This window comes from Merops nubicus, unplaced genomic scaffold, assembly GCF_000691845.1.
Source record: "Merops nubicus isolate BGI_N331 unplaced genomic scaffold, ASM69184v1 scaffold39843, whole genome shotgun sequence".
Lineage (NCBI taxonomy): Eukaryota > Metazoa > Chordata > Aves > Coraciiformes > Meropidae > Merops > Merops nubicus.
The window spans coordinates 34,464-50,456 of NW_008597583.1; the positions used below are offsets into that span (position 1 = coordinate 34,464).

The 15,993-nt window shown below is 42.4% G+C and overlaps 1 protein-coding gene across 1 annotated transcript in view; it reads left to right on the forward strand.

Moving 5' to 3' along the window:
• CSTF3 (cleavage stimulation factor, 3' pre-RNA, subunit 3, 77kDa) overlaps window positions 1-14,171 on the forward strand; it is a gene marked incomplete at its 5' end in the record, with an annotated part of 39,508 nt that extends 25,337 nt beyond the window's left edge. The window contains 15 exons of the mRNA XM_008936763.1: window positions 77-111; window positions 218-344; window positions 2,653-2,730; window positions 2,919-3,081; window positions 3,606-3,715; window positions 4,119-4,235; window positions 5,405-5,479; window positions 6,769-6,912; window positions 7,006-7,108; window positions 8,618-8,687; window positions 9,959-10,154; window positions 11,659-11,812; window positions 12,196-12,290; window positions 12,418-12,478; window positions 13,472-14,171. Coding sequence (XP_008935011.1) covers window positions 77-111; window positions 218-344; window positions 2,653-2,730; window positions 2,919-3,081; window positions 3,606-3,715; window positions 4,119-4,235; window positions 5,405-5,479; window positions 6,769-6,912; window positions 7,006-7,108; window positions 8,618-8,687; window positions 9,959-10,154; window positions 11,659-11,812; window positions 12,196-12,290; window positions 12,418-12,478; window positions 13,472-13,674 — 1,731 coding nt within the window. The remainder of the gene's footprint in view (window positions 1-76; window positions 112-217; window positions 345-2,652; window positions 2,731-2,918; window positions 3,082-3,605; window positions 3,716-4,118; window positions 4,236-5,404; window positions 5,480-6,768; window positions 6,913-7,005; window positions 7,109-8,617; window positions 8,688-9,958; window positions 10,155-11,658; window positions 11,813-12,195; window positions 12,291-12,417; window positions 12,479-13,471) is intronic.
• Between the last annotated feature and the right edge of the window lie 1,822 nt (window positions 14,172-15,993).

Genomic DNA, 15,993 nt, shown 5'->3' on the forward strand with positions numbered 1-15,993 from the left:
CACATTTTATTTTTAATTTTAAAACAAGTACAAGTAAACATTGGTTTCATTACGTGTAATATTTTTTCTTACATAGATCTGGGTGGATTACATCAATTTTTTGAAAGGCGTGTAAGTACCTTAAAAGAATTTTTTTTGAGCTCAGTTAATGTAATGTTGATGTTCATACCAGTTGTGACCTGTAATAGCTGACATGAATCTCTCTCCCACCGTTTAGAGAAGCAGTAGGATCTTATGCAGAAAACCAGAGGATAACAGCTGTCCGTAGGGTTTACCAGCGTGGCTGCGTGAATCCAATGATAAACATAGAACAGCTCTGGAGAGATTATAACAAATACGAAGAGGTAATCAAGAACATTGAATTTTTTTGTGACATTAAGAAAGAAATAATAATAATAAAGTATGGTGCCCAAACTGCATCCACTAAATAATTGAGATGACTGGCAGTATTAACATGTTTAGCTTGTGCAGTATGCACCAAGACCTGTGGCCAAGCTTTACAGGTACCTGAGCAAATTTTAAAATTTATTTGAAAGGCTTTCCATAGGATACATTTAACTGTCCCATTTCCCAGTTGTCCCAGTGGAATTGTTAGTGAAGTAGAAATCACTGTCATCAGCAATGGAAAATATACTTAGTGGAACCTAGAGCAGGTCAGCTGGCAATGAGGGCTTGCTTCCCCAGGGAGGCACTCCCCCGCTTTCAGTTAGAGCTGGGCAGGATGGGATGGCATTTGGCTCTGCTGGTTTGGGCTCCCTTCTCCCCTCTGCAGTGTGAAGTTACAGTCTCCAGTACACACAACGCCGGCAAGCCGGGGTGCTTGGGCAGCGCTCTCCCCTCCCGCCTGTTACGGCTGGGGAGGCAGGTGCTGCTGTGCTGTGGAAGGACCATTTCTCATCCCTTGTTGCTGATTAGGCATGTTTTAGGCTTGGTGACCTCTGATGTTAGTAGGGCCACTGTGCTTAGGCAGTGGGAGTACCTCCAGGCGTCCACAGCCACGAGGGTGTGCTGTAAGAGCTCAGCACCCAGTCAGTGTTTTGGGATACTGCAGGCAGGCTACTGACCACAGGGAAGGTCCCTGGTGATAGTCTTTCTCCTGCCTGGGAAAATCCCTAGTACAACTTCCCTGTAATTCTCCTCTCCTCCCACATAGCAAGTGAAGGCTGTCACTGCTGGTTCCTACTACTTTCATTAATAAGTAGGGAGACTGTCAAAGCAATAGCTGAAACCAGTCCTACGTTCATTCTGTACCTTCTGGTTGAGGCAGCTCTGGCTCACACTTGTAACACAAACCAGGACCTTGGGCTGTTCAGAATCCTGGATGCTGAGGGCCAGTGCTCTGCTCGAACATGGGTTTCTGCACGTCCTGCTCTGGTTAGGCTGACTCCAGGGGAAGGGGCTTACAGGTGTCCCGGCACAGAGGAGATGCTCCTCACCAAGAGGGCCTTGGGGAGATTCCCCATATCAGCAGCCCAACAACACAGATCGTGCTCAGGTCTCGGTATCAAAGGCTACTGGCTGTTTGCTCTAATTAAAACACTCTCAAGCTTTCCTTTAGCTCAGTTGGTAGCCACAAGGTAGCAATATCAGCCTGTCAGTCACCAGTGTCTTTAATTAAACAACTGGTCAGAGGCGGTAACAACCCCAGTGAGACACAGAAGCAACAACCCTCATGAGGCTGGGAGAGCGTTGTTGTGTCCTTGGCCCAGCCCTGGGCTAAGTGGGGTGTTGCTGGGGTTTTATGTGAGCTGGCCCAGATGGCTGCCCCAGACAGCCCTCTGCACGGGTCCCGGTGGCACCTGGGCTTCCACAGTGGGGCCTCACCCAGCTCAGGAGTGAAAAGGACCAAAAGCTGCACTCACCTTCCTCAGAGTGCTGGCAGGCCATGCCAGGGAGATGTACCCGGACGCGGGCGTGGGCACGAGGGCTGCTGCTTATCCTGCCCTGCGAGCGGCCTCTGGGGTTCTGTCGGCACCCAGGCCTGTGCTGCTGACGCCGAGATCTGCCCCGGGTCCCTGCGGGCTCAGGGCAGAGCCCCGCGGGCCCGGAGGGGTGTCCTGCTCTGCCGGGACCGGCCGGGAGCCTCCCGCCTGGCAGAGGAACGCACAAGGCAGGGCGCCTGTTGAATGTGACCTGAAAGCTGTCGGGGAGCTGAGGAGAAGGCTGAGCTTTGAGCTCAGAGGTTGACCTCTGTTACTCTTTACCCAAGAAAGCTGAAGGGCTCAAATGCTGTCTCAGGCTTCACCTGGTGACCAGCAGGCAGCTGCAAGGTGGGGAGCTGTGACTGTGACTGGGCACAAACCAAGATTTGAAAGGAAAAATGTCAATCACAAATGCATTCTTTCCACTTTCTCCCCCAGCAGGTTTATGTAAAGTTCATTGTCTTTTTGAAAGCTCTAAGTGATAAAAAATATACTGAGGTGCTTCAGGTCACTTGGTTTTTAGTAGTGAGTTTATTCTCTGATAAATAAGCTCTTGCTCATACATTTATTAAGAGAAATGCAGTACCTTTCAAGATCAGTATTTTAAAATATCTTTGTCCTTCTTGCTCACTGTTGCATCCCCTTTCAAGCTGTTTTCTGTGTGAAATTAAATGAAGTATATCCAAAGTGAAATTGCACATTCCCAATCCCTTTTTTCACCCTTCTCCAGGGCATCAATATTCACTTAGCTAAGAAGATGATTGAAGACAGGAGTAGAGATTATATGAATGCACGACGTGTAGCAAAGGTACAACCCTCTGTTACTTTTTCTTTTTTCTGTTTAATTCTGCAAACTAGCATTAAACTTATTTTCAAATAGAAGTGTGTGTTAGACTAATAAGATTGATACACTGAAATATTTGCTTTCTGAAGTGTAACCTAAAATAAGCATTGATGCATTTAAATGTCCTGTTCAAAACGTTGCTGCTGTTTCAGGAATATGAGACAGTGATGAAAGGTCTGGACCGCAATGCTCCCTCTGTCCCCCCTCAAAACACCCCACAGGAGGCTCAGCAGGTAGACATGTGGAAGAAATACATCCAGTGGGAAAAGAGCAATCCTCTGCGAACAGAGGATCAAACTCTCATAACAAAAAGAGGTAATTAGATACCGTGCTAGGACATGTGGAATTGTATTTCTTAGCTCCATTAATGACCTTCAGTGGAAGAAATGATGTGATTTAGCGTTCAGGGATCATGCTGGAGCAGAAGCTGATTTAGTTCCTTGAATTGTGCAGGTGATATTTTTAAATTACTCTTTTAGGTTTTGCTCAAGCCAAGCTGAAAGGAATACATGGATCGGGGGGGGCGGGGCTATAGTTATGTGCCGCTGAACCCTCACTGGAGGTCAGGAAATGGTGGATCACAGCCTGGTTTTACAGCTGATGTTCTTGCAGGAGTTCTGCTCTTTCTCTGTGGAGGAGGCAGGTTTTAGCTGCTGGTTATGATTGAGAAAGTTCCTGGCAATACAGAAGGACTTAGTTGTGACCATCGTATTCAAAGCCAACTAGTGTTAATGCTGTCTGATGTGTTTGCTGGGTGTTGTGTTTTGTACTTGTACTGTGCAGGATGGCACTGTTTCTGCAGTAACATACAAGGAGCATTTCTTACATTTTCCCCCCAGTTATGTTTGCCTATGAGCAATGCCTTTTGGTTCTGGGACATCACCCAGACATCTGGTATGAAGCTGCTCAGTACCTCGAGCAATCTAGTAAACTGCTAGCTGAAAAAGGGGTAAGCAGATTGCCATTGGTTTTCTTACTTATTTCATTGCTTTGACATGGAGTACCGTTAATTTTTCTTCAAATACTTAAGAACCAAGGAGGGAGGTGTGAGAGATGTTTATCACCATGACTTGTGTCATGGTCAGAATTTTAAAATTGGGGCTGTTTTAAGAAGTCAAAATACTTGCACTTAAGAATGATAAAAAACTGTTTCAGTGTTGGCTAGTCTTAGGTCTGGGGAAGGGTTTGGGCTGGTTTTGTGATTCCTTAAGTGCTGGGGAGATGATTGTCTCTTTACCGGAGCACTGTGTGGAAGTTCACTGAGACATCTCACACACAGGAGATATTCCATGGATTGTCCTTCACTGCCACAGATGCTGAACAATTACATTGTCATACTTACTTTATAACAGGACATGAACAATGCTAAACTTTTCAGCGATGAGGCTGCCAACATTTATGAAAGAGCAATCAGCACTTTATTAAAGAAGAATATGCTTCTATATTTTGCATATGCAGATTATGAAGAGGTGAGTAAAAACAGTGATGTACTGATGTTAAAACCCAAAGACATCTCCCAACAATAATGCCATTTATTTGAAACCTTAATGAATACACAGAATTCTATAGAATTAGTTTACTGATTCTTCTCGTCTTAACCTCATTCAGTGTCTCTGAAACTGAGTGGACAGAACGGAGAGGAAAAGCCCATAGTACAAGTTAGAAAGTTTTGGGTTTTTTTTTTAATCTACCATCTTTCCAGTTAAATCTTGACTATATCTTTCAAATGAATGTGAAGTTGAAAGGCCATAGATTTACATTTACCAGAGCATCAGCTTGTTTTATTTTAATGTGGGGATAAAGAACACCTTTCCCATCAAATCCTTGGGTGTTTAATGTTGGTATTTGCATGACTGTGAGGAAGAAGGGAGCACTCTACCCTGCACCTTTCTTGGGGAATCTCTTTCCCCAGGCTGGCGCCGTGTCGCGCAGCCTCTGTCCTGAGCAGCGCCCTGGCGGTGGCAGGTTGTGCGCATCAGCCATCAGCAGCAAAGGCCGTTTCCCCCTGGTCAGATGAGGGCTGTGGAATCCTCTGCAGGATGTATTTTGCCCACTTACCATAACGTGGAAGAGTCTTTGCAGGAAGATCCTGAGGACAACAGCAAAAATCCCCTTTGCCCTGAAAAGAAAAAGCCTTCCTTGGTTTGCAGTGCAGCCTCTCATGCCCTGAGCATACTGGATATTTAGGGGGTTTGAGTCTGCACAATGCAACTTGGAGGGCTACAGCTGGCAGAGAACAGAACGAGTTATTCGAAATGTGTAGGTTGGAGAATGAAGGTGGTGGTTTTCCTGGCTGCCTGCACGTTACTTGTAGACAGAGATAAAGGAAAGAGTTTTCTATCCCACACACCTCCAATGGCAGTTCTGCAGCGGTATTACTAATTTAGAAAAAGATTTCAAAGACTCTTGACAAGCATTGTATGTAAGCACTAGTGAGAAATTCATGTGGGAAGAAAAGAAATTACTATAGAAGACAGAAGATGCACCTGAGTAAAGGGACTGACATACAGAGAGTTCAGCTGCAGAAAAAAGGAAACAGAAAAATTAAATTTTATTTTTTTCTTCAGAGTGATTTTTGGATTCTCACAAATGAATTGTAACAGCATTACCAAGCAGTCTGCATTTCCTTTTCGTTTAGAGTCGAATGAAGTATGAGAAGGTACACAGCATATATAACCGACTCCTGGCTATTGAAGACATTGATCCCACTCTGGTAAGATGATCCTTAGTGTTGAGTTTTTCCACGTTTGTGTGGATAGTCACCAGAGTACACGCAAAGAATGGGGAAGGACTTCCAGGAGTTCATTGGGTCACAAGGGTGACTGAGCAGGTGGAGTACTGAGATGACAGAATTAGATTAAAATTTCAGCAAGGTTGATAATTAAAGGCTTTCACCTACTTAGATACACTAAGTCGTGCACTTCTCTCCTCTCTTTTGGAAAATCTCTTAAAACAAGTGATGACATTAAAGATTTCATGACACAGCTCATAAGAATTGGAATATGTTTTGTTGGCTCAATTAATATTTCACTTTGCCTCCCCTTAACTGATTAAAAGCTCGTTACCTATGCCTCTTGTCCTCCCTACATAGAAATACACCATCCTGTGTGCATGTGGTTTGTAAATAAGTTTGTATTGTGCCATGTAATGCTGTACGTCTGCTTAAGTCATCCAGTAAACAACACTGTCTGTAGTGCCAGCTGTGCTAGCACTGAACAAATGCTGTGAGAAGTACCTGCCCTCCTAAAGTTGCTCTGTTTATAGACACGACAAAGCATGAGAAGGAAAAAGGGCTGAGGTCTAAAACACCAGGTCAGTGTCAGAGGAGAAGTTTCCATTTATTGATTTGTTCTATTCAGTAAACACAGATCATAGTGCTTCTTCCCAAATACACATTTTCTGAGAAACCACACACCAGTTTCTCCTGTTTGAGGAATGATGTGGTGATCTAATGCAGAGTGGAGAAAAGTTAAATCCCAGAGAAATGCAAATCACAAGTTTACCACTGAATTAAATACGTTCATTATTTCCTTGATGAAGGATAAATATTTGGAGACAGGGTGATTTGTGTCTGGGATTGTATAATGTACAGTAGAATGCTTCATCATGCGTTTTGACTCTTCTGTAGCCTTCTTGGATGCCTTAACTTTATTGGAAAGTTACCATTTTTACAATAAGCCTCTGGTTCTCTGAAGGCACCAGCTTATGTAAATTGCATTCACCTACTTACCTTGAAAAGGCTGTGTATTAACTATTGTCATTTCAGGGCATCAGTCTTAGTATATTCCATTTATTTAAAAAAAAAACAAAAAAACATATAAAAAGCTTTGCTTTAGTGTTTGTAGCCAAAGAACACAGAGGCACAGCACAATGTTGTTTCTGTTATGACTCCTTAGCTATATTTTGTGACTAAAGATTATTTCACATATAGCCAAAAACTTTATTACATCCTATTATTCTTTGTTAGCACTGGTACTATATAAATATTAATATGCACCTTAGGTTTATATCCAATATATGAAATTTGCAAGGCGAGCAGAAGGCATAAAATCCGGAAGAATGATATTTAAGAAGGCAAGAGAGGATGCCCGCACCCGCCATCACGTCTATGTTACAGCAGCTTTAATGGAGTATTACTGCAGTAAGGTAATCAGAGATGCTCTATTTGATATTAAAGAATTGTCAGGAGGATGCATAGCTCGTTGACGCTAATAACTTTTTTTTTTTTAATGTTTGCAGGATAAATCTGTGGCCTTTAAGATTTTTGAGCTAGGGCTGAAAAAATACGGGGACATTCCAGAATATGTACTGGCATATATTGACTACCTTTCTCACCTTAATGGTAAGCTTTAAGCTTTGAGAGATCTAACGAAGCACTGATCTGCCTTCTCTGTGAGTTTAGGTTCAAGCCAAATTCCATGTATTTTAGTTTTAATTCTTCTTGAAGAGCGATGAAACCGTGTCATGAAACCAAGCAATTAATTTGAAAACTAAAACCTGCTGGTTTGTCCTTCTTGGAGTTCTAGAAGTACACTGAGAGCCTCAGCCAGGTGGAGGCTGGGAGGTCTCTGTGTGGGTTTCCCTCATGCAGGAGTTAATACCTTAAGAGAAACTCAAGCTGCTGAGTGGGAAGGGGCTGACAGACCTTTGTGTGGAACTGCCCTGCTCTGTGTTTGGTGGGGAATTAGGGAAGAGGGAGAAGAGCAGTGCATCCCAGGCTCTTCTCTGCCCAGTACTCTCTGCCAGGTACCCATTAGATTTTCAGATTTCTTCAGGTATTTGTTCATGCATTCAGTACTCAAGCTCACTGTTTGTAGCATAACAACACAGAGGTGTAACAGTCTGGGGTTTATTAGGAACTGCTAGCTCAGTTTTGGGAGCCAGCCTCTCTGGTGCCAGCGAGAGTGGTGGCTGCAGGTAGCTGTGCTGCTGGAGCTTGTGAACCTGCCAGGGCAGTCTGTAGGCACCAGGCATGTGAATCTCTCCTGTCAGACTATACAGTACCTTTTTTTTCTTTCAGGCTTTGAAAGTGTGAACAGATTTGGAGCTTTATCACCTATGGGGTGTAAACAGATTATTTTCTAAGTCAAAGTATATTTAATTTTGCAAGAAATTATTTTAGGTCCACATGAGTATTTGCAATGCCTTTCCATGGACTGCCACCAGAAAAAAATTATCTTAAACTTGCCACTGTTTTGCTCCATCTTGTCAACCCAGCAGACTGCTGAAAACAAGAAAATTGATCTCTGAACTCCTGTGAATGTAAGATAGGGTAACAGACACAGCGAGAGAGACAGGGCAGAAGCCAGCAGTTTTAAGAACAAAACCACCAACCACTCCTTTTCCTCAGCTGGCAAAGTACAAAGGCTGACTGCTTTCAGGAACCAGGTCTAATAAATAATATGAGGGGGACTTCTGAGGAATATATAAGTACTAAGGAATATATAAGTAATTGTCCTAATTTAAAAGGGAAGTAATGAGTTGAAAAGCCAAATTTAAAACTGTTGAGATATGCCACTGTGATAATTAAAGAAACCAGAAAAAACAGAGATCTTGAAGTTATGCTAAGTGGTAGCTGTGCTGTTATAAAAAAAAATGTACTGGGATTGGTTTCTTGCTGTCAACAAAAGCAGACTTTCAAATAACAAATTCACAGTAGAATTTGACATTGGTTAAGATTTATGTAGGTGTTCAGATTTTTTTTCTACGTACTGAAATTCAAATCCAGGTATCAGAATGTCAGCCTTACATTTAGTTCAATGTACACGTTTCTTTGAATGGAAATTATTTTAAATTGTCTTTAATATATTTTACTCAGTGTGATTTTTCTTTTTTCTTTCTATTTTTAAAGAGGACAATAATACAAGAGTTTTGTTTGAACGTGTTTTAACTTCAGGGAGCCTTCCACCTGAGAAATCTGGGTATGTCTGCAAAAGCAGTTTCACTACACTAAAAAAAGATACATAACCCCTTTCAGCTACAAACATCCCAAAGAAATTAGAAAAATGAACAGCATGACAAAATTAGCATGACAGATGTTCCTTCCCCTCTTCATGCTGTCCACAATAGCAACAACTGTGACAGGTTTTGGAAAGTCCCTATCTTACTGGCTTTAAAACCTCACTGGTGCTGGAGTGTTGAGGATAGATAATGGTTCAGGGGTTTGAGCAGGTGGAGTGGCTAATGACAGGTAGGGCTCACCAGATAGATACTCCAGGTGGATGGGGAGAGGGAGTTGAGAACATCTTGAGTTCTCAGCTCAAGTTGAGGGAGATTGAGGAGCATTGTACTAGAGAAGATGAGTTGGGAATTTGAGGAGAATGCTAACATCTAGCCAACTGAAAATAAAAGGGCAAAAGAACCAGAAAAATACTTGCATTAACCACGCACCACTGTGTTTTCATTACTACTTAAAAAAATTTATTTTTCAAAAAACCCCAGCTACAAGCCCCTTTGCAGCCCAGGTGTTCAGCACTGTTGCTCTGGCAGCAGGCAGCAGCCCTCGGGAGCGACACGTGGCGTTGCTGCGCACACCGATGGGCGCCGCCGCTCCCGTCGGGCAGAAGGGTTTCATGGCCAGTTCAAAAGCGAGAAAGCCAAGAATTTAAATCTGAATCTTTTTCCAAGGTGAACTCCAAAGCTAAAATGAAAGTCGAATTAAGTCCAGAATATGGTCAGATGTTGCTTAAGTTATATATGAGATTTTTCCACAGAGAGATAAGCAGTAACGTACTATTCCGGACTACGTAAAACTCCTAAGTGCCGCCTGTGGCATTGCAGGGTATTGCTCTTGGCTGCTAGAATACACTTGGCTATGCAGATGAACTAAATCATAACCTGTGCTGAAAAGGCCTTCATATATCAGAGTGAAATTCTGTGTAGTGGGATGAGTAAAGTCTATTTGTGCATGTTACACTGATGATAAAAGCTTACCTGAAATGCTGAAGTCATACACAGCAGAAGTCCTTCGCTTCCCATACCAAAGTCCTTTATGATCCACCCGACTGAAAGCTCTTACAGAAATATGTCAGGTGCTGGGAAGGTAACCCATGTTCCAGATGCATCTAAAATAAGTAACAGAAGTGGTCATGTGTTCCTAAATTACCTTCTTTGAATCTCTCTTCTTGTGTGTTTTTTAACTGGGATCAGTAATCTGTTCTCCTTCAGCAGCTGTCTATCTCTTCTTTTACAGGGAAATCTGGGCTCGATTTTTAGCTTTTGAAAGTAACATTGGTGATCTAGCCAGTATACTGAAAGTGGAAAAACGGAGGTTTACAGCATTCAAGGAAGAATATGAGGGTAAAGAAACAGCTCTGCTGGTAGACAGGTATAAGTTCATGGATTTGTACCCTTGCTCTGCTAGTGAACTGAAGGCTCTGGGTTATAAGGTAAGTGGGTAAGAACACTCAATTTTATTGCTAATTCTCTTCAGTCCTGCCAAAGTTGAGTAATTCCTTGTTTAGGACTTGCCTTACAGATGTTTCCCTTGTTAGAAATGCTGGTAAACCAGCCTGGTATGCCTCAGCCTTGTAGTCTTGTGGGGCAATGAAGTGCCAGGGCAGAACAGGAGCAAGAACAGGACTAACAGATGAAACTTCTTGTGTTCATCTTAACCTCTCATCCTCCCACGGAAAGGTCGATGTGTTAACACCATCACCATTCAGTTGCAGGCCTCCACTTCAGACGTAAACCTGAGCTCCTTCAAACACCAAGATTCTTTTGAAAGTTTGTAGACTCAGGTCATGTCTATGAAGCATCACTGCCTGCCCTTCTGCTCCAGCTGGCAAAACTCACTTCATTGCAAACCACATCAAAACAAAGATTCTGCAGGCCCAGTGATAGCTGCCAGTGACTGAGGAGAAGTCTCTGCAGAGATCAGTGGCTGCTTGCTTTTTCCCATTGTTGATTAGGGCTAAAGTGCTTTGGTGCTGCTGTTCAGAAGTCTAGGCCAGACACCTCTCTCTGGTGGTCTCCCATCTCATTTCTCACCACATGTATTTTAACTACTATTTTAGTCATGTGGAAAGTCATAACTCTCTAGAAAACCATCCAAATGGAAAAGAATGTTGATTTTTTTATTTGATTTTATTTTAAGCATGATGTAAAATAGGCTTCCAGAGAGGAAGAAACAGCTCTGTTGGGGAACTGCTGGTTCCTGTTTGTGTGAGCAGGAAGAGAGCCTTCAATTCATGTCTCAAAAATAGTGCCTCAGCTTCCACTTATTTCTTACACAGAAAGGGAATTTTTTAAAATACAGACGTCATCAAAGTTAGCAAAGCGGCTGAATTGTTGGTCTTCATACACTTGTAAAACAACTCCATTGGTAGAAATAAGAGTCACATTGAGTCATTGAATACTTTTAGCACAACTGGGACACAGTTATTTCAAAGTCAGAGGTGTGCTTTGACGTGCAGGAGAGTGCGTCTCGCTGAGTGGGTGTTTGGTGGGGTGTACCTGGGACAATCCAGCGTGGAATTCTGTTTGAACTGGAGCTTTGCATGCCTGCTGACCACCTTCTGCTCTGTTGCCTTTCCAGCTAGAGCAGTCTAGGGAGTGAAATGAGGGGAAAACGATAGCTGTGAAGGCCTAGTGGTCTGCACCTGTTCACCTAAATATTTTTAACCTTAGAAAAAGAGCCACTCAAAAATTACAAATGTGGTCCTGTTTGGTAAAAAAAAAAAAAAAAAAAAATAAATTTCATTACTCCCAGCTGGGACACTGTAGGACTAAATGTCTGATGAAAACATGCTGCAAGTTTTGCCCAGATGGTCTTCTGAAATTACAACGATGACAACGTGAGAATAAGCAACTGGTGTAGAGAGATATTTTATTCTAATTCAAACAAGCAGTGTGATCCTGCCAAGTTCAGTGCTCTTTAATTTGCTTTTGCAGGATGTCTCCCGTGCCAAGCTGGCAGCGATAATTCCAGACCCTGTGGTTGCACCTTCCATTGTGCCTGTTCTCAAAGATGAAGTAGACAGAAAACCTGAATATCCAAAACCGGACACTCAACAAATGATCCCATTTCAGCCAAGACACTTGGCACGTAAGTCAGATGTTCAGCCAGAAGTGGTTACCTTTCACCTGGCAGCCAGGTATTAACCTGTGTGCTTGGTGAAGCTAATCACAGGCTCTTCCCAGTCGTTAGTCATCTAAACAGGTGCTTAAATTTTAGGCTGTTATTTAATTGGATTGCTAAAGGCATATTTTACTTAATGGGAAGGTCACATGGAAATAAAAACAAGTAGTTTGGGGTCTGGTAAATGATAAGCTGTTACACATGCTGCTCGTAGACTTCAGATCACTGACTAGATGTGTAATTAGTAGAGGTAAAAGTGACAGGGTAGTAATTTGCACCAGATAATAAGGCTGTAGAAGCAGTTCAAGCCTGGCTTTCTTGCCCTGGCTTCATAGTTTTTCTTCCCACAGCTCCAGGTTTACATCCTGTCCCGGGAGGTGTATTTCCTGTTCCACCAGCAGCTGTAGTTCTCATGAAGCTCCTGCCACCTCCTGTTTGTTTTCAGGTTTGTTTTAATGAATTCTGAAAACTTCAAAAAGCTGTAGAAGAGATTCTCTTTTGCCAGAACCACAGTATGCTATTGCTCTGTTGAAAATAATCTTCTAAACTTTTTTTTTCCGGTAACACATCAGGGTCCCTTTGTTCAAGTGGATGAGCTCATGGAGATATTCAGAAGATGCAAACTGCCAGACAGTAAGTTATTTGTTCGCCCTGGAGTCTGTGATGGTGCTGGGTATGACTCTGTTTTACATGTGCATATCGCTGTCTAAAATCCAGACCTCATTTACAGATGTGTAATTATTATTTAAGAGTATGCTGTTGAACTGCCTACGTCCCTAGGTTGGAACCTGTACAGAGAGTTTGTCCATTTAACTGTGGGGAGATCATCCCAAAGACAAAAACCTGGATGGAAATCACCAGCTCCTACTTTAAATAACATTTTGGTGGTAACCATTAAAAGAAAGAAATGAAGATTTTTTTCAGACTATCCTTTAAAACAAGCAAAGAGTCATTTCTGGCAGCATCATAACTGTAACATTAAAGTCCAGACTTGCAGTGTGGTAACTTCACTGGCAGGCCTGACTCTGAATGAGAATTGTTGCAGTGCTTAAGAACAATTCACAGAGCTTTGTTTTCTGAAATATAAAAACAGGACAGATGCGCACTCCAGGCTTTGTGTAGACTACAGCAGCTGATAATGCACTACTTTCCACCACATCTGTTAGTTTAAGGAGCAAATGATTTGAGAGAAACCAAGCTAGGATTTCATTTCTTTAGAGTGAAAATAAACCATCTATTTAAATGATACATGGTACTTTTGAAGCTTTCTCTGTTGGTAAGCAGAAACTGACTCCTCTGCCTACCTTCTGATGAATCACAAACTAGTTACACAGTTTCCCCAGTAGGCTTTCCTGTTTTATTAAGCTTGCAGATGACCTCAATACTTGTGCAAAGGGATGTCTCAAGCTGAAGCAGCAGCATTTACTTTATAATTAGTGTTTGCCATAGCTCAGAGTTTTAGTCAGTCAAGACTTATTTCTTAACATTTCTAGAACAGGGTAGGAAGAGGTCTCATGTTCCAGAAATCTCCACAATGCATCTGCCTTGGAGTCCCTGTTCACATGCTTGGTTCTAATCAGGGAGTTTAGTTTCACAAATTAAATTCATCTTTTTCTCTGTCTGAAGCTGTTGATGAAGCTGTCCGAATAATTACTGGAGGCCTACCTGAAATAGCCGTGGAAGGCAATGGACCTGTGGAGAATAACGCTGTGCTCAACAAGGCCGCCAAGAGACCACACGAGGACTCTGACGACGAGGAGGAGAAAGGATCCGTAGTTCCCCCTGTACATGACATTTACAGAGCACGACAGCAGAAGAGGATCCGGTGAAACAAGCCCGGAGTTCTACTGTGACAGACAAAGACTTGCATTGAGTCCGTCAGTCTCTTAAAAGTCAAGCATTTAAAAGGGACAGCTGCAAACAAAAAAAATCTTGAAAATGGTTTTGTTACTGTGGTGCCTCTTCTCCCCTATGGTTCTTGATCTGAGAACAGCCAGAACAACCTTAGAATGTGCCCTGAACAAAACTAGGTTTTCAAAACCAAAAGTACAAAATGTCAAAACTGCATTTTGTTCTTCAAGGGTGTTCACATCTACCACTTGAAATCTTGTGGGTTTTCAACAGTTTTATTTTAAAAACTGGATGGCTTATACTTGTGAAGCATTTTTAATTCACATTTTCTGGAAAACAGTTGTTCTCAGTTTGTTCATGTAGTGCCCTGCCTTATTGTTCGTTTTTATTTATGGCAGAATGTATGGAATCTGTTTTGTAGTTGAAAATGGAAAAAAAACCAACATTCCTTTAAAATAAAAGGATATCCATAACATCATGCCTCATTCTGGTTTTATTCAAACACAACAAGGTACTTCTTAAATACTGCTCAGCCACTTCAAAAGCAATGTTAATAAGACTGTCACAGGAAATTCATCAGAGCGTACATATTAGAATTAGCTTTTTTTTCCATTTTTCTAGAGGATACAGTATACTTTTGCTTTTAATTCCATGACTGCTCAAAGAAGACAGCACTGTACGACAAACTCGGTACACATTTCTGATGTGGATTGTTCAGGAGGACTAACGGCCACAGTCTGTTCCTGGATAACTGCATTGGTCTTCCACTTAATGTACAAAGCTAAATGTTCAGATATTAGATACACAGTTTCACCTGTTATTTTCAAACAAGCTAACAAAAACACTACATGAACTTCCGAAGCAGTTTCTAGGCATACTTGAGCTTTTAACTTGTAACTGATGATTCAGAATTGCACTCTGGTGAGACCCTAAGAACCCCTGTGGACTACAGGGAATTCAGATACTCGGACAAGCTGGAAAACGTCCCTGTCACCAGCAGCACAGACCATAGGTCAGTGCTCCAATCTGCCAGACTGAGGGGTGAAACAGCATATGTGTAACCCTGCAAACATTCACAAGGAGGTGTGAATTCAATCCTAGAATTTCTTTTTTGCTTTGCCACTTAATCGTGTCTCTCTATTTCTTTTACAGAGGACATAGAAAAAGTCTTCATCAGCCACTATCATTAAAACACCAACCTCGGAAAATCACTAACGTGGTTTGCACTTTACTAGAGTCTCGTTCGACCTTTACTGTTGACAGGCCTACAACACCCACCCACAAGATGCTCTTCCCCACTGTGTGTGCCCCCAGAGGTGACACCAGAGCCAGAAGTGGGCCCTGCGCTTTACTCTCTGTGAAGCCCTGGGACCAAGTCCCCACCCTGAGGGGAGGTGGCACCCCCTGCACCGACCCCTGTGCTCTGCACCGCCCATGCCTCGCCGCCAGGCTCAGCAGGAGTTGGCCGTCACGGACATCTGGACTCACAGGTCCAGAACTGGGAGCAGCTACCTCCTAGATGAAGGAAGTACAATCTTGTCTATTGATGACACAGCCCTGTGCATTCTAGCATCAGTCATGTACTTCTCTAAGCCTTTCCTAGGTAGGTTGTTTCACCATGACAATGTTCCTCCCCACATCCCTTCAGAATGTTCCCTACAGCATCTAAATTTTTGCAGTATGCATAATTCACAGGGGCCTTTAAAGGCAGCTGCTAGGCAATACTAAAAGACAACGTAACAGCAGCAATTCATACCTTCTGCAACTCTCATTTAACAGAAATCAAAACAGCTTTGTGTTTTTTATAGATCTCTAGCAATAACGTTTCTGGTCGTTCTTTTGCTACAGTGACTCCTGAATTCCTTTTTTTGGAGCTGTAGAGCTGTAGGCTGTGTTTTGAGGTGGATCCTGCACTAATAACAGAGTGCAGTAAGCAGACGCAGCAATTTTAAAGACCTTTGTAGTATCCTTTGCCAATTCAAACAGTGACATGGACCACACCAAAAACTTCCTTAAGAACTTTTTTTTTCTGGCTAAACAACTTATTCAGTTTTGAGTTATCAAGGACAGATTGAAAAACAGAAATCCATTTTTACTATCTGAGTATGTTTAGCCAAGAGAAGAATCACTTGTCTGAGCTGGTGATCTCTTGCAGGGTTCTGGTGGGGGTTTCCCTTAGGGAAGGTGGTTTGTAATTAATTAGAAAAGATTTGGTTTTGTAGTTGCACAGGCTCATAAGGAATAAAAGGTCTTGTTTATCCCACCTTCCTCCCAACTCAAAGTTAGTGCAGCTACAG